We start from the raw sequence: 21,164 nt of genomic DNA, 5'->3' as shown, positions 1-21,164 counted from the left end.
CGGCTTAGCCTAGGTCAATGATAATCCGGGGGCATTTTATTGTTCATGATCATGGCTCGGCAAGCGGGAAAGCAGATTGCCGATGAGAAGCTCACCAGATCTGGACCCACAAAGCTTAGATGGGCAGCAGAGATCTGGTTCGGTGTCAATCTGTCGTAATCCCGAGTGCTTCCAGCTCGCTGTGTGTCGGTCTAGAATCTTTGGATGAGGAGGGTCGGACATGCCGGAGGACTATGCCGTGCAGAAGGCAAACAACGTAATCCACCATTACATTGCCATGACAGAGGACATGACACATGACTCAAGCGCCCGCGATGGCGATAGATCGGTGACCTGACCATGGCGCTGGACCCCGGTGGGTGGGCTCGTTTTCGAATGCCTGTTTTCTGACGTCTTTTGACCCCTTCAATCCACACTGCATCTTGACCCACGCTCCTCTGCCGATCTTTGCATCTCTTGGGCAAATATCGAAATGATATATAAGGGCACGACTAAAGATTCAAGGATTGAGGGAAATAGACTCATAAAACTCAGTTGTCATGGTGCTTGCCGAGCAAGACACTGTTTTAGATCTTTTCGCTGGGCCGGTGATTCGCTGGCCCGACCATATCGCGGTAGACGATGGGCGCAAGGGCACGAGGACATACCGACAACTGGACGAAGAGTCCACGGACCTGGCAGCATCCTTGAAGGCCAACGGAGTGAGACCAGGTCACATAGTGCCTATCGTTACTACCACCTGCATACAGATGGTGGTAGGGGTCCTTGGCATTCTGAAAGCAGGCGCTGTGTATGTCCCCATCGACCGAGAACGAAGTCCCCGTCACCGCATAGAGTATGTCTTAAACAAAAGCCAAGCCAAAATCGTGCTATACACGGGAACAGAGTTCTCCGCCGATCAGGCAAGAGCAATTCGCCTTCCGACGGCTTCGGTCTCTTCTGAATATAACGACCAGGTAGCCAATCGCATCGACGATGTTCTCGCTGTCATATTCACCTCTGGCACAACGAATAAACCCAAAGGTGTCCGGGTTAGAAGCAGCTCGGTAGCGCGCTTTGTGACTTCTCCAGGGTTTAACTACGATGTTACGCCAGCTGATCGGGTCTTGCTGGTCTTATCCGTTGGCTTCGATGGTACGTATCTTGCAAGTTTCCATCGACCCATTCCGATGAGGGTTATCATGCTGACAGTGAATTTTGCAGCGTGCATGGGGACCATGTTCAACACACTGTGCAATGGGGGTACGTTAGTCCTGGCCGACTCGGATTCTCTGGCAGAGCGTGCAAGAGAAAGCAGCATCATCATTGCCACCCCTTCGATCCTGGCGGCGCTCGGGCCCCCTATCCCCACGAATTATTCGAAATTGAGGCGCATTGTCTTGGGGGGTGAGACTGCCTCAGAACATCTCCTTGACCTATGGGATAGCGTACAAGTACCGATCTGGATTGCCTATGGGCCGACAGAGGCCACTTGCGCCGTCTTGACTCAGAGATTACAGCGTGACCCGCAAACAGCACGGTTCTCGCCTACGCGACTCGGACATCCGATTCCAGGTTCCACGATTATGCTTTTAGACCCAAAAGATGATAGCCTCATCACTGAGCTCAAGACGCCAGGCGAGATCGGGATTGCAGGACCCTGTCTGTCGGCCGGCTACCTCGGCGACGAGATTCAAACCAACAAGAAGTTCATTCATCTCGGTGGCCATACAACATACCGCACAGGAGACATAGCTGAGTGGGTAGAGAACATGGATGGCACTCGCATTCTGCAGTTTCATGGGCGTGAAGATCGCTTGATCAAAAACCGGGGGTTCCTAGTCAACCTAGACCAGGACGTCGACCAGGGGATCATCCGATCGTGCCCCTCAGTGCAAGCGGCTTATTCATTGAAGGTCAATGGAATGCTCTGTACAGCCATCGTCAGCCCGCAGCTGGATACCGGAGAGGTGTTGACCACCTGGAAGTCAGCGGCCCTGCCCTACGCCGTTCCCGACCACTTAATTCGGCTGCCCAAGCTGCCCTTGAGCTCCAATGGCAAAGTGGATCCGCATCAACTCTCATCCATTTTGGAGAAGAGAATTTCAACAGCCCAGAAAACCCAGAGATCAATGACTTCATTCTCCCAATTGAAACTGACGCCAAAGCAGATTGTCCTGGCCTGGTTCCAGGATGAGATGAAGGTTCCTTCCACTGAGATTGACTTGAGTGCTTCGTGTGTGTCAATGGGAGTCAGTTCTCTCGCTGCAGTCAATCTGTCCTCCTTCTGCGGGCAGGCTGGTTATGCAATCTCAGTAGCTGATGTTCTCGAAGCACCGTCACTCAGGGAGGTGTTTGCCCGATGTAAAGCAACATCGACCGCGCCTAGTAGCAAGTTTTCCAGCGAGCAGACAGGTCTCGTGACGCATTCAACCCTTAGTCCGCTGCAGCACAAGATGGTATTGGAGACAAAGGTTGACCCCCGAGTGAATTATGCACAACACATTTCCTACTATCGCACCCAGGATATCAGGCGCATCAAGAAGGCATGGGAGACTGTGACGCGCGCAGAGCCGATTTTTCGGACGGTTTTCATTGACAGTGAATCCGATGTTATTCAAGAGGTGGTAACGGAAAGCCAATTCCACTGGGAGGAACAAAAAGTTCGCTCCTCGCAGCAAGTCAAGGAACTTCAGGATGGAATTATCAGACGAACCGCTCTAGGTATGTCCGTTTTGGTACTACACCACGAAGGCATTGAGCTGCCACGGGGTGAAAGCATGATAGTGTGGACCTCTCATCGTGCTCTGTTGGATGGGTTCTCAAGTCTCCTATTGTTGAAAAAGCTGGATCTGGCACTTCAAGGACACGAAATCAAACCCTCTATTCCATATGCGCAAACAGGAAAGGATCTGCACCAGCTCCGAGAACGGATGAAGGATGAGGCATTGAGGTTCTGGGAAGATCGTCAAAACGAGTTGCTATTGTCCAAAGGCGAATTCAATATTCCTGATACAGTATCCCAGGACAGGCTTGGCCCGGTGAATATCGAGTACGTTCACACGGAATCCGTGGACCGTGTGCAACTGAGCCAGAGCGCAAAACGATTGGACGTAACCCCTGCCTCACTTCTACACGCTGCCTGGGCCTTGCTGGTCTCACTGTACTCTGATTCCAGCCAGGTGATGTTTGGGATGGTGCTCTCGGGCCGGGACTTACCTTTCACCTGGGCCCCGTCTGTGATCGGTCCTTTGATCAATCAGCTGCCATACAATTGCGCGATCAATAGACAAATGTCCGTGTCTACGTTCGTCCAGCGCGTTTATAAGGACATCCGCAACTACGCGCGATTTCAACTTTTTGAGAGCCCCGTGGGCACCCCGCCGATTACCACTATGCTCGTGGTGCAGGACACTGACATGCGCAGGCCATCAGTGATCCTGCCCCCACTGCGTGAACCACTTATGAGAGAATCTACCAGCCTTCCTCTTGTGATGGAGGTTCAAAGCTCGGGCGAGATGCGTCTTGTGTATCGCAGTGATCGGTTCAATGCTCTAATAATACAGGACGTGGCAGCTATCTTCCAAAACATCGTCCAGCTTCTAATCAGCACCGAAGACGGTCTCACTGTAGGGCATTGCCTTCACCACAGTTTCCCACCGCCTATACGACACAATCTCCTACAGCTGGGTAATATCGATCGGCCAGAATCACGAGTGACCAGCTCTGGACCGACACTCCGCAGCATCTTCCGGAACACAGTGAGTCAGCATCCCGACCTCATCGCTGTAAGAAAGGACACAATTTCCATAACATATCGCCAACTACTCGACTCGGCTGAGCGTGTGGCTTCTGCCGTCCTTTCGCATGCGCGCCCAGGAGATGCCGTTGCCGTGATTGCTGATCGATCTATCAACTGGATTATCGGGGTTTGGGCTGCGGTGCTGGCTAACACGGCCTATTGCCCAATTGATGCTTCATTTCCAATCGACTATCAAGTTTCACTGGTGAAGCAAAGCCGTGCCCCTCTAGTGCTATTTCCATCGTCAGAGCAACGCAGACGAGGGCGATTCCAAGGCGTGACAACTGTTGCCACTGAGGAAGTTCTACAGAACGCCAAAATACCCGTTTTGAGATCGTGGCCGACACAAAGGCCAAGTGATGTGGCATACGTCTGTTTTACCTCCGGGTCGACTGGCGTTCCCAAAGGTGTGTCTCCTCGAGGATTTGGCCCCAAAGCTCGCTTTTCGTCTAATATTCCATTGCAAACAGGTGTAAAGTGTCTTCACAGGGGATTAGTAACCCTTCAATCCCGCGAGGAATATCGGATCTTCAGCCGACCGGGACGTCGGATTGCCCAGTTTCTCTCTCCTGGCTTTGGAGGTTGCATATTCGAGGTCTTTGGTACTTTGTGTTATGGTGCCACTTTGGTGCTACGAGCAAAGGACGATGACATGCTGTCACATCTGGGCCAGGTGGACGCCACCATTCTTACCCCATCCGTTGCCGCCGAAATGGTTCCCTGGCACTTTCCCAACATCCAGTTTGTGAGTGTGGCATCTGTTCGCCTCTCCTGGTTCTCTAGATGACATTGCTGACACCACATGGCTGGTAGGTCTATTTTGCCGGCGAACCGGCCACAGAGCCCATTGTCGCCCGTTGGTGGTCCCCAGAGCGGCAGCTGTACAATGCTTACGGCTCCACCGAGGTAGACACCTTCCTTCTTCTGCCATTGCTCTCCTCACTAACTATGCAATCTGCTAGGCTACGGTAATGAATACCCTAGGCCGACTAGCCCCCGGTTTACCAATATGCTTGGGTAGTCCCGTCCCGTCCTCCCGGCTGTATATATTGAACGACGACGGGGACCTTGTTCCACCGAACACGGTCGGACACATCCACATTGCGGGGGCGCAGGTGAGTGATGGATACATTAATACGATATCAACAAAACAGAATGAATTCCAGCAAGACCCTTTTGTCGATGGGCACGAAAGAATGTATCGCACCGGAGATTTGGGCTACTTTGACCACGAGGGCAATCTTTGGTACTGCAGCCGCAAAGACCGCCAGGTGAAGGTCCGCGGATATCGAGTGAACCTCGACGACATCGCGCATGCAGTCTACCGCCTGGTGCCCACAGTCCGCAAAGCCGTGGCGGTTCTGCGTGAAGATGGTACAATCGTGCTCGTTGTGTGTCCGAAGAGGGTGGATGAGGCTGGTATTCGTGAAGCCTTGTGCACTGCCCTACCCCCTCATTATCAACCCTCTCAGATACAAACACTGGAGAAAATGCCGACGACGAAAAACGGAAAGATGGACCTGCAAGCACTAAAGAAGCTCAACGCCAGGAGAGACTCCGGGTCGAAACCCGAAACGCAAATCCACCCACTCAATGCAACGGCGCGAGCTATAGCTGAAGCCTGGAAACGCATTTTAGGCCTTGAGCCCTCTGCTGATATAAATGGAGAAGATAACTTCTTTGTACTCGGCGGAGACTCAATCTCAATGCTTAAACTGGCGCGCGAGCTGAACGATACCTTTCGGGTTCGGGTGACGGTCCGCGATGTCGTGTTGCGGTCTGTCCTGCGGGATCTTGCAGCCTTGATCGATACCCTCCCCAAGACTTCACTCGGCGTACATTCGGCGCAGGAGGAGAGCACTAGGCGCCTGGGGACCACTGATCTATCTCCTCCCGAAGTGCTGTGGGTACATTACTACAACAGCTGTCATTGTCCAAGCGCTTTCAATGTTCCCTTCCATGCCAGCCTTTCGCCACGTGTTGATTTCCACAAACTCGCTTGGAGTGTAGAAGAGACACTAAATCGCCACCGCGTATTAAGGACTCGCATCAAGAAGGCCCGTAATGGGTACATCCGCACCATCTCGGACCAGCGCATTGAGGTGGTATATGAGACGACAGTCGATGTAGGGGAATGGGTCAGTGAGCCGTTCCACCTTGGACAAGGCTTGGTCCGAGCCGCCATTACTAAAGATACATTGCTTCTCAACTTTTCTCATCTGCTCTGTGATAATGATACTCTGACACAGCTCCTACAGGAGGTTGGGGATTTGTATCACGGGAGACAACTATCTGCTGTGGCGCGTGAATACTTCGACGAGGAACCCTGGTCCTTCCCAGTGCCATTGCCGAAACAGTTACAGGCCTTCTGGAGTGCTCATCTGACGGACCTTGAGGTGCCACGTCCTCTAGCGGCGCAGCGAGTCCGTTCTTACCGTGGTGCCTCTATGCAATCCATAATTCCCACCGCCTCAGCAAAACGTCTCCGGGAGACCTGTGCGGGTTGCCATTTATCGCTGCGACATTTCGCCCTGGCTGTTGTCGCGATCACTTTGCAGACACTGGCCGATACCCGAGACGTCCTGCTCGGATGCCCTTACATCAACCGTCCCGATGAAGCAGGCGCCAACACGATCGGACTCCACCTGGAGCCGCTGCCTCTTCGCTTCAGGGTGGCGAACTCCTCAGAAGCAACACAAACAGTTGAACATCTGCTGCGTGCAGTGGGAACGATGGCGCAGTCCGCCGTAGCACATGCGGTTCCGTGGCATGCGTTGCTGGCGCTCTTGGGACTCCCATTTCCCTCCACTCACGATGCCGTGTTTGATTGCGCCGTCACCTTTCCGGATGAGCGCAGTGTTGAGGATGACCAGCGGCTCCCGCACATTGATGGACTGATCCCGCGCGCGGTCTCTCCCGACGGCGCTATCTTTGCTCTCCTGTTCGAGTGGCACTTCACGGCTGATGAGCAGGGGGTATCACTGCGGCTCGGGTATGATACGGATATTTTCTCTTCTTCTGTCATGAATGTACTGGTTCGACTGTTATGCGTCGCTCTGGATAACATGCTTGATCTCAATCTAACGCAGACGCGGTTGCGACACGTGCTACGACAAGCCCTGGATGACGCTTGTCTGCGCGCGGGGATGGAGCCTGACCAGGTGCAGGATTTGGCGCGTAAAAGTTTGATCGGGGCTGTTCCGGTTGATGTCTGACCTTATTATTTGTGACTGAAGAATATACTGTGTAATTTAGGTGTTTGGAATGATCAATTGAATTAAAAGCAGTTTCGTCCTCTGCCATGGAGTGTCCAAAATTCTTGCCAAATAGCTTGGAGTGGTGATTTGATGATGGGTTGTCTGATGCTGAACACGATCCGGCCGGCATGCTAAGGGTCGCTCTCCAGTTTTGTGAATGATGCAAAGGCAAATTGACTCATTTTCAAGACACAAAGTCCCAGTGGAAACCTTTGCTGAAGAAGCTAGTGTGGATCAGGGAACTGCTGAAGGTGATCACCGTGTATCTCCAGAAAGAAAGCCGAGAAAGATTTCAGGAGATTCTCGAAGACAGAACTCGGGCACGACTGGTGCACAGGTTATATCTGGATGTCAGCGCCTGGGCCGGCATAAATTCCCCTTCCCTTATATACACTGAACCCTGTACTCATCGACACAGTACTTCACGCAAGCAAGCTATGTCAATCAAAGCAACCGCAACAAGGTGATCCTCCAGTTGCGCAGATTTATGAGGCTCGTCCCGCGCCTGAAGGAACCCCCCCGTCTACGAACATCGTGCTTCGCTTTCATCCGGGCTGTTATGTCCAAGATACCTGGAATGACTCCTTTCGGAATGCCGAGTTCCGCTCCTGTGTAATGACTGAGTTTATCTCGGCGGTGGCGTCCCTCGACGAGCCTGTGAAAGAGCTGTCTCTGTGTAACTTCCAGAACATCAACCCGACGGACCCCAAGGTGGTCCTGAATCTCACCCAGATCTTGCGCACTCTGCGCGCACTGCGGATGAATAATACTAATGAACACGACGAAAGCAACGGCGAAAACGATCTTGAGGTAGGACGCTCTCATTCTTTATTCTCCTTGGCTTTTCGCGTCTCCCAGTCCCTAACTAAGTTCTAGCAAGACGAACCGCACAAATTCTTCCCCGAGCTTCCATCCTTCTTGGCTGACCCCGGCAGCCGTGACCCTCGAACACCTCACATCTACTCCAGCAACTACTTCGGCTTCTATCCCAAGCTGGATCTACGAGGGGTCCACCTCCTGCGCTTCAAGACGCTGGCCCTGGGCAACTACGCCTTTGTCAACGACTCCCAGCTCCAATGGATCCTCTCGCACGGCAAGACCCTAACCGAGCTCTACCTCGACGACACCCCCATCCTCTTCGAGGTCTCCGTCTACAACAAAGATCGGGCCTTTCTAGACTCTGGCCGATACACCCACAAACCAGGGCTGCGCGAGAAACACTTTGCGACGTACGACAAGCGCTGGCAGCACTACTTCCAGGCCTTCCAGGCGGGGCTCCCGCAACTGCGCCATTTCCGCTACGGGCGCTCGGAACCGTGGTGGGAGGATGACATGACGCCCTTGGAGCGCGAGACGGAGATTACAGTTGGGATGCATGATGACAGTTACATGGTCTTCTGCGACGGGTTCGGGCCGACACCGTATATGCATACCACGGTCTATGACACCGATGACGAGGAGCCATCCTATGATGGTGATGGAGTGGATTGTGTGGAAGAAGATCAGCAGGCGTTGGTGGAGTTACTGGAGAAGATTGGGCAGCCATTGGAGATAGTGGATTAGAGGCCCCACAGAGGTCATAGAACCTCAGGATGATACGATATATATGAAGGCTAAAAAGGAGGTTATCGCTACTCTTTGCATTGAGGAAGCCCAGATGGCATTCTTCCAATCCTACAAAAAGAACATAGAGGAAAAGAAAAAGAACCGAAAGCAAGCCCCTAGGGATACTGCTTTCCAGTTCCTCCGGGGTGACCTGCTGTAGGCCGGATGTTCTGCGCTTAAAAAGTCTAACTACTATAAGTAATTTGACACTTGAGAACCCATTGATTCTGGGCCTTGGTGCCTGGGGCGCCGAGAAGAGAGCTATCACGTGTTTTGAAAGACCTAGCCCCGAGATATGATGTTTCAGACGTCCATATATCACGCATCCGTAGCTTTGCCCTCCGCTTGGCCTGTCACGTGTATGTCTGTGTCTTGTGAGCTATTTGGAACTGATTGAGCATGTGACTGCAAAGATGACTTCTCATTGTTACCACAGTGCGCGTGTAATGGGCAAAACCTCGTTGCATACCTGCCGTAGCCTGCAGTGGCGGCGCATACTGACGTACAAATGCTCCATATAAAGAAGATAGGGGGTATGGTTATGATAGTCGAGACTCTGTTACATTATACCCAGAGCAAAGCTGTCCAGTATACACACATGAAGGGATCTTTCAAATGCCGTAATTCCCGCAGGGACTCGGCAGAGTGGGTCTCGGACGCGACTGATTAACCCAAGATAAAACCTCTATATCCGTGTCCCAATAAACCCGCGATCAATCCACAGCAAAGATCACCAGGTGGCTTGTTCCCACCCCAGCGTTCGGAAATCCGGATGTCTCAAAGCGCTTCAGTCTTGAGTTCGGCATGCCGACCACCTGCTGATACACCGTAATTTGCGCAACGGTTTGCGGGATGTTGAGTCGGCAATGAGCTGACACGAGCATATATCTGTTGAGACCATGTCAAGACCTGCGTAACAAATAAATAATAATTACCATGGTTGACATCCAACTTACCACCGGGCGAGCTCTGGTCTCCTATGGTTCTTACAAGGATGGAGGCTGGAAGCTGCGCAACGTTGCTCTGCGACCTGTCCGCGGGCATGAGCTACTGATTGAAATCGTTGCCTCGGGCATCTGCCAGACTGACCTGCATTTCGCCGGGCCGGAAAGTGGCCACGGCGTGCATTATCCGCGGGTCATGGGTCACGAAGGTATTTGCCGTCATTCCTCTACTGTTGCCGCTGTTCAAGGCATACTTAAACCCCGATGCTGACAGACTGTCTTTCCTTCCAGGCGCGGGATACGTCCGACAGGTCGGACCCGGGGTCACCACCGCGCGCGTCGGCGACCCAGTCCTCATGTCCTTCTCCTCCTGCCAGACGTGCCGCTGCTGTCGACGCGGCCACCCGGCCCATTGCCACAATTTCGACCCCATTAATTTCGAGTCGACGTCCACGGATCACGTCTTCTGGGAGGAAGGAGCAGCAACACCACACACCAGCGAACCAGAAATCTTCGGCCGGTTCTTCGGACAATCGAGTTTTGCCAGCTGGACGATCGTGCAGGAGTCCGCGGTAATCAATGTGGCGGGCATGGTCGAGAAGAAGGAAGAACTGCAGCTGCTGGCCCCATTGGGCTGCGGGATCCAGACGGGAGCAGGAGCGGTTCTCAATGCGGCGGGCGCACGGCGAGAGGATACGATAGCGGTGCTTGGGCTGGGAGGGGTGGGCTTGAGCGCCGTGATGGGCGCGCGCATCGCGGGATGTCAGACGATCATCGGGATCGCACGCAACGAGGCCCGCCTTAAGCTGGCCCTAGAGCTGGGAGCAACGCATGTGGTTCGGATCGACCCCGATGCGGATCTCAGCCTCGTCACCCAGGCGGTTCGTGCGATCACCGGTGGCACTGGAGTCGATGTCACACTGGAATCTACCGGGGTGCCTGAGCTCGTGGCCGAGGCGGTTCGCATGACCGCTAACAAGGGCAAGATCGTGCAGCTGGGGGCGGCACCCCAGACAGCGACGCTCAATCTCCCCATCCATGAGTTTATGGTGGCAGGAAAGGTGTTCATGGGTGTCGTGGAGGGGGATGTGGTGCACCGGGAGTTCGTTCCGAGGATGATCGAGTGGGTGAGGTCGGGTCTGTTACCCATGCACAAGATCGTTGGATTTTATCCAGCAGAGAACTTCGAGGAGGCGGTCCGGAATATGAAGAGTGGAAGGACAATCAAGCCGATTCTTCTGTGGTAGATAGGACAATTTATAGCAGAATTGATGCTCAGAGGCCCCAACAGGGCGTGGATATTGGGATCAGCTTGCATCACTACCCATGCAGTCGCTCCGATGCCGGTTCCCTGTAGTTATACCTCGTTAAATTGTGATGCAATCTAGTTCAGGCATAAATTGCTACTTGCACCTTTGTGAACCTAACCTTCGCGGAACGGCTCGTGCATGCCAAATACTGCAAAGAGCAAGATTTGGGCAAGCCCGTCGTGGCTGGCAGGTCAACTAGTCTTTTGGTAATTTTCTGATGTCAATGTGCCCCGAACAGCTTGTCCCTGAGTTGCTTGAGTCATTGAACATCGTCCTGTATGCCAAGAGGGCACAGCCACCAACAATGCAGGAGATGACGATCCGCGAGGGGTAAGTCGACCGACAACTGGCCAACCCCCTTGCCTAGCCAACCTGTCGGATTACCATGATTTGGGATACTGGCATCCCTTTCTGGACTGGTTGGGCCAGTGCATTGGGGAGAAGGATCTTTTCGAAACTGAACTCATGAAATTTATATCTACTCCATGCCAGCTTTCGAAATATACAGTAGTGACATGTACCCTAACCATATTTTCAATGTCTTTGAAAATCCCTCTTTGACAACCAATGAAGACCCAGTGAATCTGGGATGAACAAGACATAAGAAAGACTGACACAATTCTGTCTGATCTGCAAACTGACTTCCAAGTTATGAAGTGGGAGGTACTATGAATATCGTGTTTTAGAGGTTGCTTGAGGGTGGGTGTCTAGCAAGGAACCGAAGCTAAAATCTGACATGCGCTATACTACATGGACTCGGTTCTGTCCACTATATGACTCTTCCCACCCCCTTCCTGCTGAATCTCACTCTTAATATTTCTGAATCTTCATGGTCTTTCAGTAGCAGTACTGCATCGGCATGGCCACCGCCGAACCGCCCGCTAGCGGTGACCGAGATCGAGGTCCGGCTATCATGGCGGTCCTTTGGACTGAAGCTGCCGTGGCACTTGCAGCCCTTGCGCTTCGACTTTATGGCCGACGCTTGGTCAAGGGTTTTGGCGCTGATGATCACATGATGACATTCACAGTAGTAGGTTAACTACATGGATTCACATTTACCACCATTGCCATCGCTCACTATATTCCGAGATTTTATTCATCATCATGGTCGCCTTTGCCCAATACTTGGCTGTCATCGGGGCTGCCCACCATATGTACTACTTGACTACGGCGCAACAACTCCATGTGGTCAAGTATGAGTGGATTGCTCAAACATTCGGGGTTCTGGGGTTTGCGACCAGCAAGACGTCGGTCGCGCTGCAGATCCGGCGCATCCTTGGCTCAAATAGTCGTCAAACGAGGTGGCTACTCTGGTTTATCATATGCCTAACATGTACCATCTGTGGAATTGATTATATTTTCGGCTTCGTGCAGTGCACTCCACCACGTGCTATGTGGGAACCGTGGGTTCCGCACAAATGTTGGGACACCAGTGTGCAAACCGGTTTCTCGCTGTTCTTTTCAGGTTCGTCCAATTGGATACATGATGTATACAGTCGAGCTGAAGGATCGTATCTCGCTGAATTTCGGAAGTGCAGTGTGGAATATCTTCATCGATTTAGTCCTCGCCGCCATACCTGTTCCTGTTATCTGGCACACCAGCCTGTCCGTGAAGCAGCGGGTGGCCGCGTGTGCGCTGTTGGGACTTGGGCCACTGTGAGTGTCCACTGGCAGAGAAAGACCGAAATGATCGTCAAGGTCTTTCTTTTCATCTCCTTTTCTCTTTCCACTGGGTGGTTGAGTGTCTTCATCAACAGTGCCGCTGCGTGTGGCATAGTCAAGATCACCTACGTCGTCAGATTACACTCCCGTAAAGATCTAACCTGTATGAACTTTAGACCCCTCGTCTGACTTTAGTATAACTTGCACGGCGAGAGAAGCGCTGACTGGCGGTCTGCATTGGAATAGGGTCCTCTCTCGACTCGAGTATCTGGTCTGCGTCCGAGCTATTTGTGATCATCGTCTGCGGTTGCATCCCGCCAATGCGACCGGTCTTTGTTCAACATCTCGAGCCCAAGAATCGCTGTTTTGAAGGCTATCCCTACAGCCCTCCGAGATACGGCAGCAGACAGCGCCATACCCACGACCGACTCCTGATCTCGCGATCCTTTATCTTGTCTCGCCGTCCTGCCGAGGAAGATACAGAGGTACTTCGCTTGCCGACCGCACCAACGGAGGATCATTTGCAGCAGTTCTCTCGCTGAACAACCTATGGGTGAAACTCGGAGATGGAAAGATGCCCTGTCTTTCTGGGTTGTGTGATACGACTATTGGCATTGGGATGAATTTGCCGTTCCGTTATCCATCCGTGCCCTGATTATCAGTGCTGGTGTTAGATCTTATGCGTATAGAGTTACAAGCATGTGGAATACCTCTCCTTGCATCGCTTCTTCTGCCTTCCAAGCTATGGTGGGAGAGACTTGAATTTCACGAGTGTGTCCTTTCTTCAATATCCATTACAATGTGTAAGAGATAGGTGATGGGGAAAACAAGATGAATACACATCAGCAAGGAACTGTAAAGTCAATGCTAAGGGAAAGGCATTAAGACGATATCGTAAATGGAAATCATAGACAATTTGAAGGAGTGGAAATTGTTGCATATAGATAATAAGCAGGGGAAGAGGGTAGGATCAAGGGAGATAATTCCTAGAGTCATCAAGGTCATCAATTCATGCTTAGCAGATAAGAATTGAGCTGATCTGATTTCCCCGTTACATTCGTGTGGGAAGTCTTCAGTCCATCCATAACCGGAATCCGAGGGCCCCGTCATCGCATGTTAGCGGGGTGCTACATGGTAGTGGCCCCCTATATCGGTGACAGGGCTGTGCAGCTCACACTCTATTTTACAGCGGGTATAGGAATGTCGTACCTCTAGAGGCCTTATCCCGACTAAAAATAGGCGGCCGAAAGCCCGGCTGACGCGCCCGTGATATAGCCCCGAAGACATCTTGGCAAAGAAGACAGACCCAATATATACCTTCAAGGCTAAGGTTCATCCACAAAATGGTTTTGGTTTTTCTGATATGTATCTGGTAGTTTCCGTCCTCTAATATTTTGCATCTTGATATCTATACCTCTTCCCGTCAAACCACATATCACGCCAACCATGGTCACCGCCACAGCAACCGGCGCGGCCGCCACCTCCACAGCTTGCGGAACCTCCTATCAATACGAACTCCCGGTCCACGATGCCGCCTGCGGTGTGCCCAACCAAGCCAACTACTCGACCATCTTCGACTCGTGCGCGCTGCCGGCTGGGGTGCGGCCCTACAACAACGACTGCGCGCTATACGCTCTTGCCGTGGAACAATCCGTGCAGGATCTGACTGATTGTCTGTACAAGGGCGGAGTCGCCTGGGCGGATGTCTGGTGCACTGGCGATGTCAATTCTACGGCCACTGCCACTTCCTTCCCCACGCCAACAAAAGCAATATCGACTTCGACATCCAAGACCACTGAGGACACGAAATTCTCGACCACAAAGTCAGGGACTGCTGCGACGGCGTCGGCAACGGGAGGGGCGCGTGCTGTCACCATTACCACAAAGTCTGCGGTGGGATTAGTGGGTATTGTGGTGATGGCTATTCTGTGTTAGGGTTTGGTTGCGGACAGGGAGACGCAAAAGGGGGGTGGTGTATGTTAAATTCATAGAAACCCGCAAGTTGCAATGTCCGAATGCCTTCGATTGTGGGGCGCTGATGGTCCATAGCCGTAAAAATCCTTCCAGATACAAAAACACAGCGTCTAACTACATTGGATTGCTGGTTCTTGGTAGCGTAGCCAATTGTTCCAACACCAGCAAAACCAAGTTGCTACCAAGAGCCTACCCAACGACACATCAAATACACTACATAAGCTACCTTGCGCAATCACAACATGTAGGCAACCATTCTACTATCCAGATAGGGATTCCCTAGAAATCGTCACGGAAGTTGTGTTATACTTGGAAGGCCGCTTCCTTTCAGCAATGCGTGTTCCAGTCATAAATATACTAATCTCTATAAATAGATCATTGGGTCATACCTTGCCATGGAATGGTATCCTCCGCGTTGTCCTGCTGCTTTTCGGAGAACCGCAGAATCGAGCTTGGAATGGGCGCAGGTTCTGTCGCCACGATATGAACCGGGAAATGAACTTCGAGGATTCTCGTCTGGACCTGCGTAAAAATCAAGCAGTCAGAGAACGGACTCCGGTGTTTTCGTGCGGGGTACCCTTCTGCAGGGGAAGAATTTTCGTGATGATCGCATACCTTCGACGGCCGGCTGTTGAACCCCAGCCGCACCTCAAGCTTATAGCTGCGCCGCACATTACACGTCTCGAACGTTGGCGTGATCACCGTCGGGAGGAGTTGCCCGCCCCAGAAATCATCCGGTATGTTTATCGTCGTTCCGACGGGCGTTTCGGCAAGACAGACAAACATGCGCAGATTGCTCACGGTGCGCAGGATACGCGAGAGACGCTGGACCCGGACCTGGCCCGCGGCCCGCACCTCCGTTTCTTCGACGACCATCGCCTGGAAATCGTTCAAGATGAGGTCGTGATCGGCGGAATTGACCTTGGTGACTTGCACTCTGATGGGTAGTCGCTGACCGAGGTGGAGATAGGCGCCGCACATGAGTTCGATGCTGACGTGGTACGTTCTGGCTATCGCCGCCGTGACCTCTTGTGCGGTGGTTTCGTTGGTGCTTTGATGGCACCGGATCATGACGGCGCGGTGCCGCGAGAGAGACTGCCGGGGTGGCGGGAGGCTGGATGTGGGGCAGAAGAATATTCTGCGGGACTGCTTTGTTGGGTCAGCAAGAAGGGCATGTTTGAAAGTGTGCATGTCACACAACCTGCTTGATGGACTGCTTCAGGAATCCGCCAATATTAACATTGGCTTCGACGGCATATGCAATCTCGGCCGGGCCGGAACGATTGCCCGTGGAGGGAGGAAGCCGTCGGAGCAAATGGGGCATCTCCTGCTCTCGGACGGGTGGCGCAGGCTCGGTTTGGGACTGGGACTGTTTCTCCAGGCACTTGGTCGAGTGTGCTTTGTAGCATCCTGATACCGTAGGAAACTGGCAGAGGGAAGTTTGGTCACTAACAGTATTACGCTGGTCATCTAAAGGGTAGGGTACGTACCGCTAGGGAGAATGGAAATGTGTACTGCTTAGGGCCTAAGGTCCGGAATCTCGAGGTATTCTGATCCAGCTGCCCGCATGGGGGGAATATCTGCAGTGATTCCTGAATAAGCTTGGATCAGGTTAGCCTGCATTTCACTGGGCGCCACAGGTAGTCTAAAAAAGATACCTGATGGCATTCTATGTGGCTTGAGCGTTCCATCTTTGAAATAGACCGTCCCAGCAGGGTAACGGTGATCTGCGATATGTCGACTGGGGAGTCTAGATTGAGGATCACGTGCCCCGTAACGCAATCGTTGCTTGTATATCTCGGCTCATGTTTGTATAGTTCAATTTGCAAGTCCATACGCGAGGTAGGAACAAAGTAACTCATCATAAAAGACATGGAAGGTCAGAACATTCAACAAGATGAGGTCGAGGCCGATTGTCGTCGAGGTCTCAAGTCCCTGACCAAGGATCATCGGAGATTTATTCGACGGTGCAAGAGATATTTTGACAATGAATATGACCGCAGGCTTTCGCGGGCGCATTGTCTTGGCCTTTGTCATGGTTTGGAGCGCAATACTGCGGCTATTTTTGTTCGGGGCTACTGGCATAGTCTCCAGATGAAGATTTCTTTCTATTTGGGGTCTCAGGTTTCATGTATCTGTTTTCAGTAAGATGAACCTTGTCTGGCTGAGAGTTGCAGGATGGGACAAGATTAACATACAATCCCGAGTCAGTCCCGGCTCGGGGGGGGGGGGGAGGGGGGTTTCCAAGCCGGGGGTTCGGCATAAGAGCGGGGCGCGCGCACGGTGGGCTAAGCGTAACCGGGAACTCCCATTGGTTCGGAATAAGTATGGGGCATCCCTACCCAATCACCTCAACAGAAACCTTCGCTTCCTGCCCAGATCATGGATGTATCCTGTTCGGTCGCGATCCTGTAAATTTCTGGGAAAAGGGGTATTTACTGAGAGGGTTTCAATTCCGATGTTTGTGGCCTCAATAGGCGATTACTGAAGTTGAAATTTGATGGGCGAGTATGACCTTGCTGAGCTGCAGTGAGACTCTCATACTTACTACTCAACGGGACGTCACGGTTCCTGGAATAATCTTTTCAAGTGGCTGCCGACTCATCATTTGATCTACGCAGGAAAGAAAGAATGAGACGAAGGGAGTTCGGAGTGTATCACCGGCGTACCTAGACCGAATGCCAAGCCTATTCTGAACCATGGCACCCAAGATGTAATCACTTCCATAAACACAATCGCGCCTCACAACAGGCTAAACCTTGCCCTGCAACTGTATATGTACCGATTCTGATAAGTGAGGCTCAGCTCGGCCCCGCGGGCCCCGACGAGGGTGGCTAGATACAACATTCACTTTTACTTGATGCTGTACTTACTGTACCATTCAAAGCCAGCGCGAATAGTTGACCTGGCTTCTGGCGTCACTGCGAGCCAAGTGACGTTGAATATTCTCATTGTTAAACCTTGGATGATGGCCCTGTGCTCTTCATGTTACCTAGTAGTTCGAGGTTGAAGGTGGCGTTGGCGCTTGGCGTTCAGTGAACTACAAGGCACTGTACACGTTCCCGAGCAGGACTAAACCAATTGTCTGTCAACCTCCCCTTTACCCCGGTATTATTGCTACATTTTCCAGCCCTTTCACCCGTCGGGGAGGGGGATTTTGTAACAATCTTCTTTCGAAGCAAGGTGCGATTGTCTCATGGCGGACGAAACCAGGCCAATTGGCGTGTGTACTGTTCCGCTACCGTGCAATTTTGTGGGGCTTCAAGCCTTAAGGTTTGGTGGTAACATGGTTTTTTTGTCCATTTTCCTGAGAGTGCATAGCAATGCCGGGTGAAATATTACTAATCGCCAAGCATAACTAAGTCAAGTCTTCGCCACAGTCAAAATAGCAGTCAAAATAGCCTGCAGAGCTTTTGCTGCGCCTTACATCTCTCGCTTCGGTATTCGCGACTTGAGATTATTGTATAAGATAGCAATAATCACAGGAGCCTGGAATCTGATGCTCTAGAACAATGATAGACCATGCAGGCCACAGACTACAATCATCAACAGATCTACCCCTTTCCAGCTGTATGTAATTCCACCTGCCGGTCTTCCCCACCAAGGTAATTGGGCTGACATCTACACAGTGCGATTCTTGTCATGCGCGGAAGGTAAATTATCATCCCTCATAATGAGTTTGAAATCTCAAAACTTTTTTTTGGCAGTTTAGAGGGACGAAATTCACATTGATCTCCTGTCCAGGTCCGGTGCAATCGAGGATTACCATGTAGCAATTGCCTTGATCAAGGTCTTTCCTGTCAAAGACAGCGGATCCGGCGACGTCTGCCGAAAAGAATTCTAAATCCTAAAGTTCAGACGACGACTTTAGCAACAACCACCGTTCAGGCAGTCGCCCCTAGTCGACTTGAGCAGGTCGCGTTGATTGAGACTGACATGTCCATTGAAGGGTCTGGCTTACAGCAAGCACCAAAGACCTCAACTGGGAGAATTGAAACAAGCAACACACCTGTACCCAGGTTAGAAGCAAAGCTTACAGGTAGTGATCAGCCAATACCAGCTGGTTGTGACTTGGCTGCGTGGGTGCCACTAAATCGATCCATCGAGACTCGCTTTAAGATTCCAGGCCATATGGGCCACTTCGAGCACGGCTTGGTCTGCAAAGCGCAGGAAGTGTTACGCTCAGCTCTGGTTCGTGCAACTCACGCCCCGCAAGGGCTAAGACCACCCCTCCAGGATGAACGAGGCGTGCCTCTTGAGTTTCTGACTTGGATACTACAAGGTAAGAAGCGTCCTTAATACCAGGATGAAAAGAAACGGCTATGCGCGCCGGGGCTAATACGGTTCTGCTTGGTTGAGCAAGACATCGGCAGTACCAAGTTTGGAATATACGTGTCAGATTATTTCAAACACGTTTCTAAGGCCACCCTAAAGGGTATGTGTTTGAGGCTGTTGTCCGACGATGTCTCGAATGACGAGAGAGACATCTTCAGCGTCTGCGTCAACGCCGCCGCTCACAAGTTTTTAATGACCGTTCTCATGATTGGGGAGCACGATGACGGGCTCATCGACCATCTGCGACTTCGGTCTGTCGAATATAAACGCGCCGCACAGGCAGCGTTAGAGCGCATTCGACTCACAATCACTCCTTCCTTCTCACTTCTTCAGGCCCTTCTTTGCGGGGTGGGTATAATTTTCTACCTCACACTGTGATACAACGTGCTTTTGTCGATTTCTAACGGAGATGCAATAGGTTTTCCTCCATCAAGGCTCTGGCAACACCCACTTTTGCTACGAACTGACTCGGACTGCTTGTCGGATAGCCACTGACCTAGGACTCGATAAGGCGAGTCCTGACTCAGAGCGGAAACCCAGGACAGAGGAGGAAGTCTTTTGCGCTCTTTGGTGTTATATGCTAGATAAGAATTACGCGTGGAAATTCGAACCTTCGCGAACGTTCTTCGAGATCGAGCCCGGGATGCTTGACGATTATGTTCACGACACAACCGCCGATCTTCTCGCAATCTATATTGCCATGGCCCGAGTACAGGATGACACATTATCATTACTCAAGAACATCCTGTCCAGCGCCTCTCATTCAGTGCAACTTCCCCCGCGCTGTTCCGTCGAATCGCTATTACAGCGGGTGGATGAGATTGAGCAACAAATTGAGCAGGTACGATGTTACCTCAACAGCTTTATATTCCCGACGCATAAGCATGTGTTCTGACGCTGACTACAACACAAGATATCTGCGTCTTCGGCACAATGCTGGATGGGCCTTGATGCTGAGAACGAGATTGCTGCCATTCGCTTCGCGCACCATTCCATCCGAACCACGATTCTTTATCTCTCTGATCAATTTCAAGGGCGGGCCTTTGGGTCGGGAGATTTGCTTCTCCAATCTGCTCGTCAAGAGCTATCGTCACTGTTGTCTATATGTCTAATCAACGAGAAAGACCGTGCCATTGGCTTCCTCCATTGGTTAGTCATTTGGACTCCCCCCTCTTATCGTTCTGTGCCATATTGCCCGCAGCGCTGACCATTCGCTCTTCTCAAACAGGACATTGACTTTTTACCCCTTGACCGCGTGTTTCGTCTTGTTCTGCAACGCCGTGACGACGTCAAATCTGGGAGATTTAAACCTTCTCAAGACTGTGGCGAGGGTTCTTTTGCCCAGTATCTCGAGTAGTCATCCCGTCACGGTCATACAACGTCTCTTTGAGGAATTCATTGCCCTCTCGCAGTCGCTCTTCTCTGACATGGAGAGCCGCAGGGGCAATGTCGCTGAAGACAGGGACACCTCTACGCTAACCCAGGTGCGACCTTTGCAGCTTCACAATCAAACCTTTCATGCGGGCGACCCTGTCTCCACCGCTCATCATCCTGGAACAGTCGTTTGGGCCGACAAAATGACCAATTCTTTTCCGTCCGATTTGTCTGAAACATTGACCCCCAACGAGAGGGAGTGTTACCCTGCCTTTATAGACCCGTCGATCACAATTCCCTTGGACTTCGAGTTCCCAGCCGAGTTCGCTGATTTCATGCCTGTCACTTCTGCTCAGTGACTTACATAGCTATAAATACCCGTTTTACCGAGATTATAAGTGCTGTACGTGTAGCTTGTTTGGCGGAACACCTGCGTTCCGCGGATCCCTACCAAGGGGAACATGGAGAGAACTTACCTCCAATCCATTAGGTGTAAGGGCACGGGCCCCGACCTCAATTGACTCGTGTTTCAAAAGTATAACTTTGGAACCAGTATCTCTGGATGCATCCATTGCTAATTACACCCCAGTCATCTATACCTGACACTTTGGGATAATAAACCTAAGGAGGCGCAGAACATGTGGGGTGCCAAACACGAGGTATAGACGAAGTTCAGACCTAAATCATCTATCAAAAAGTGAGGGATGTGGATGAATGATCGATTTCGCTAGCTAAGGCTCTCTACGGACGGGACTATGTATCATCGTGGCGTGGCGGGCGGTAAGCAGCCTGACCGGCGAAGCCTCGGGCCAAGCATATGACAGCATGACATAATCACCCCTGACACAGAAGTAAGTTAACAAGGCATGATCATGTTTTGCCTTAATTCTTCCTGGGACTTCAATCATCCGATACACTCCTT

The 21,164-nt window shown here is 51.7% G+C and overlaps 6 protein-coding genes across 6 annotated transcripts; 5 read left to right on the top strand and 1 right to left on the bottom strand.

The window, feature by feature from the left end:
• Nucleotides 1-539: 539 nt before the first annotated feature.
• Nucleotides 540-8,601, top strand: ASPACDRAFT_46595 (uncharacterized protein; the record flags this gene model as incomplete). The annotated part of the gene is made up of 7 exons (XM_020201810.1): nt 540-1,134; nt 1,204-4,188; nt 4,252-4,526; nt 4,595-4,687; nt 4,744-6,990; nt 7,489-7,848; nt 7,915-8,601. 7 exons carry the CDS (start codon nt 540-542, stop codon nt 8,599-8,601), a joined length of 7,242 nt encoding a protein of 2,413 aa, XP_020052773.1.
• Nucleotides 8,602-9,579: 978 nt separating this feature from the next.
• Nucleotides 9,580-10,834, top strand: ASPACDRAFT_1882779 (NAD(P)-dependent alcohol dehydrogenase; the record flags this gene model as incomplete). The annotated part of the gene is made up of 2 exons (XM_020198298.1): nt 9,580-9,796; nt 9,879-10,834. The coding sequence occupies 2 exons, from the start codon at nt 9,580-9,582 to the stop codon at nt 10,832-10,834; spliced, it is 1,173 nt and encodes a 390-aa protein (XP_020052772.1).
• An 898-nt stretch (nt 10,835-11,732) lies between these two features.
• On the top strand, nt 11,733-13,353 carry ASPACDRAFT_1890849 (uncharacterized protein). The gene is made up of 5 exons (XM_020198594.1): nt 11,733-11,927; nt 11,987-12,362; nt 12,394-12,553; nt 12,655-12,722; nt 12,806-13,353. The coding sequence occupies exons 1-5, from the start codon at nt 11,757-11,759 to the stop codon at nt 13,099-13,101; spliced, it is 1,071 nt and encodes a 356-aa protein (XP_020052771.1). The 5' UTR covers nt 11,733-11,756; the 3' UTR covers nt 13,102-13,353.
• A 543-nt stretch (nt 13,354-13,896) lies between these two features.
• Nucleotides 13,897-14,595, top strand: ASPACDRAFT_125033 (uncharacterized protein). Its single transcript, XM_020196781.1, has one exon. The coding sequence runs from the start codon at nt 14,006-14,008 to the stop codon at nt 14,492-14,494; it is 489 nt and encodes a 162-aa protein (XP_020052770.1). The 5' UTR covers nt 13,897-14,005; the 3' UTR covers nt 14,495-14,595.
• Nucleotides 14,596-14,908: 313 nt separating this feature from the next.
• ASPACDRAFT_46591 (uncharacterized protein) lies at nt 14,909-16,224 on the bottom strand (the record flags this gene model as incomplete). The annotated part of the gene is made up of 5 exons (XM_020201809.1): nt 14,909-15,055; nt 15,149-15,679; nt 15,732-15,959; nt 16,024-16,134; nt 16,192-16,224. 5 exons carry the CDS (start codon nt 16,222-16,224, stop codon nt 14,909-14,911), a joined length of 1,050 nt encoding a protein of 349 aa, XP_020052769.1.
• Nucleotides 16,225-18,778: 2,554 nt separating this feature from the next.
• On the top strand, nt 18,779-20,761 carry ASPACDRAFT_125030 (fungal specific transcription factor domain-containing protein). Its single transcript, XM_020196780.1, has 4 exons — nt 18,779-19,216; nt 19,287-19,709; nt 19,782-20,017; nt 20,097-20,761. Exons 1-4 carry the CDS (start codon nt 18,971-18,973, stop codon nt 20,599-20,601), a joined length of 1,410 nt encoding a protein of 469 aa, XP_020052768.1. The 5' UTR covers nt 18,779-18,970; the 3' UTR covers nt 20,602-20,761.
• The last annotated feature ends 403 nt before the right edge of the window (nt 20,762-21,164 follow it).

This window comes from Aspergillus aculeatus (assembly GCF_001890905.1).
Source record: "Aspergillus aculeatus ATCC 16872 unplaced genomic scaffold ASPACscaffold_16, whole genome shotgun sequence".
Lineage (NCBI taxonomy): Eukaryota > Fungi > Ascomycota > Eurotiomycetes > Eurotiales > Aspergillaceae > Aspergillus > Aspergillus aculeatus.
The sequence above is the reverse complement of the archived record's forward strand: the minus strand, read 5'-3'. Positions and strand labels throughout refer to the sequence as shown.

Excerpts from the sequence above, each read along its gene's own strand:
- ASPACDRAFT_125033 (XM_020196781.1), top strand. The coding sequence starts at position 14,006 with ATGGTCACCGCCACAGCAACCGGCGCGGCCGCCACCTCCACAGCTTGC.
- ASPACDRAFT_1890849 (XM_020198594.1), top strand. The coding sequence starts at position 11,757 with ATGGCCACCGCCGAACCGCCCGCTAGCGGTGACCGAGATCGAGGTCCG. Across the intron at positions 11,928-11,986 it reads ACATGATGACATTCACAGTA|ATTTTATTCATCATCATGGT; the intron begins GTAGGTTAACTA and ends CTATATTCCGAG. Across the intron at positions 12,554-12,654 it reads CTGTTGGGACTTGGGCCACT|TGCCGCTGCGTGTGGCATAG; the intron begins GTGAGTGTCCAC and ends CTTCATCAACAG.
- ASPACDRAFT_125030 (XM_020196780.1), top strand. The coding sequence starts at position 18,971 with ATGTGTTTGAGGCTGTTGTCCGACGATGTCTCGAATGACGAGAGAGAC. Across the intron at positions 19,217-19,286 it reads TTCAGGCCCTTCTTTGCGGG|GTTTTCCTCCATCAAGGCTC; the intron begins GTGGGTATAATT and ends GAGATGCAATAG. Across the intron at positions 19,710-19,781 it reads TTGAGCAACAAATTGAGCAG|ATATCTGCGTCTTCGGCACA; the intron begins GTACGATGTTAC and ends CTACAACACAAG.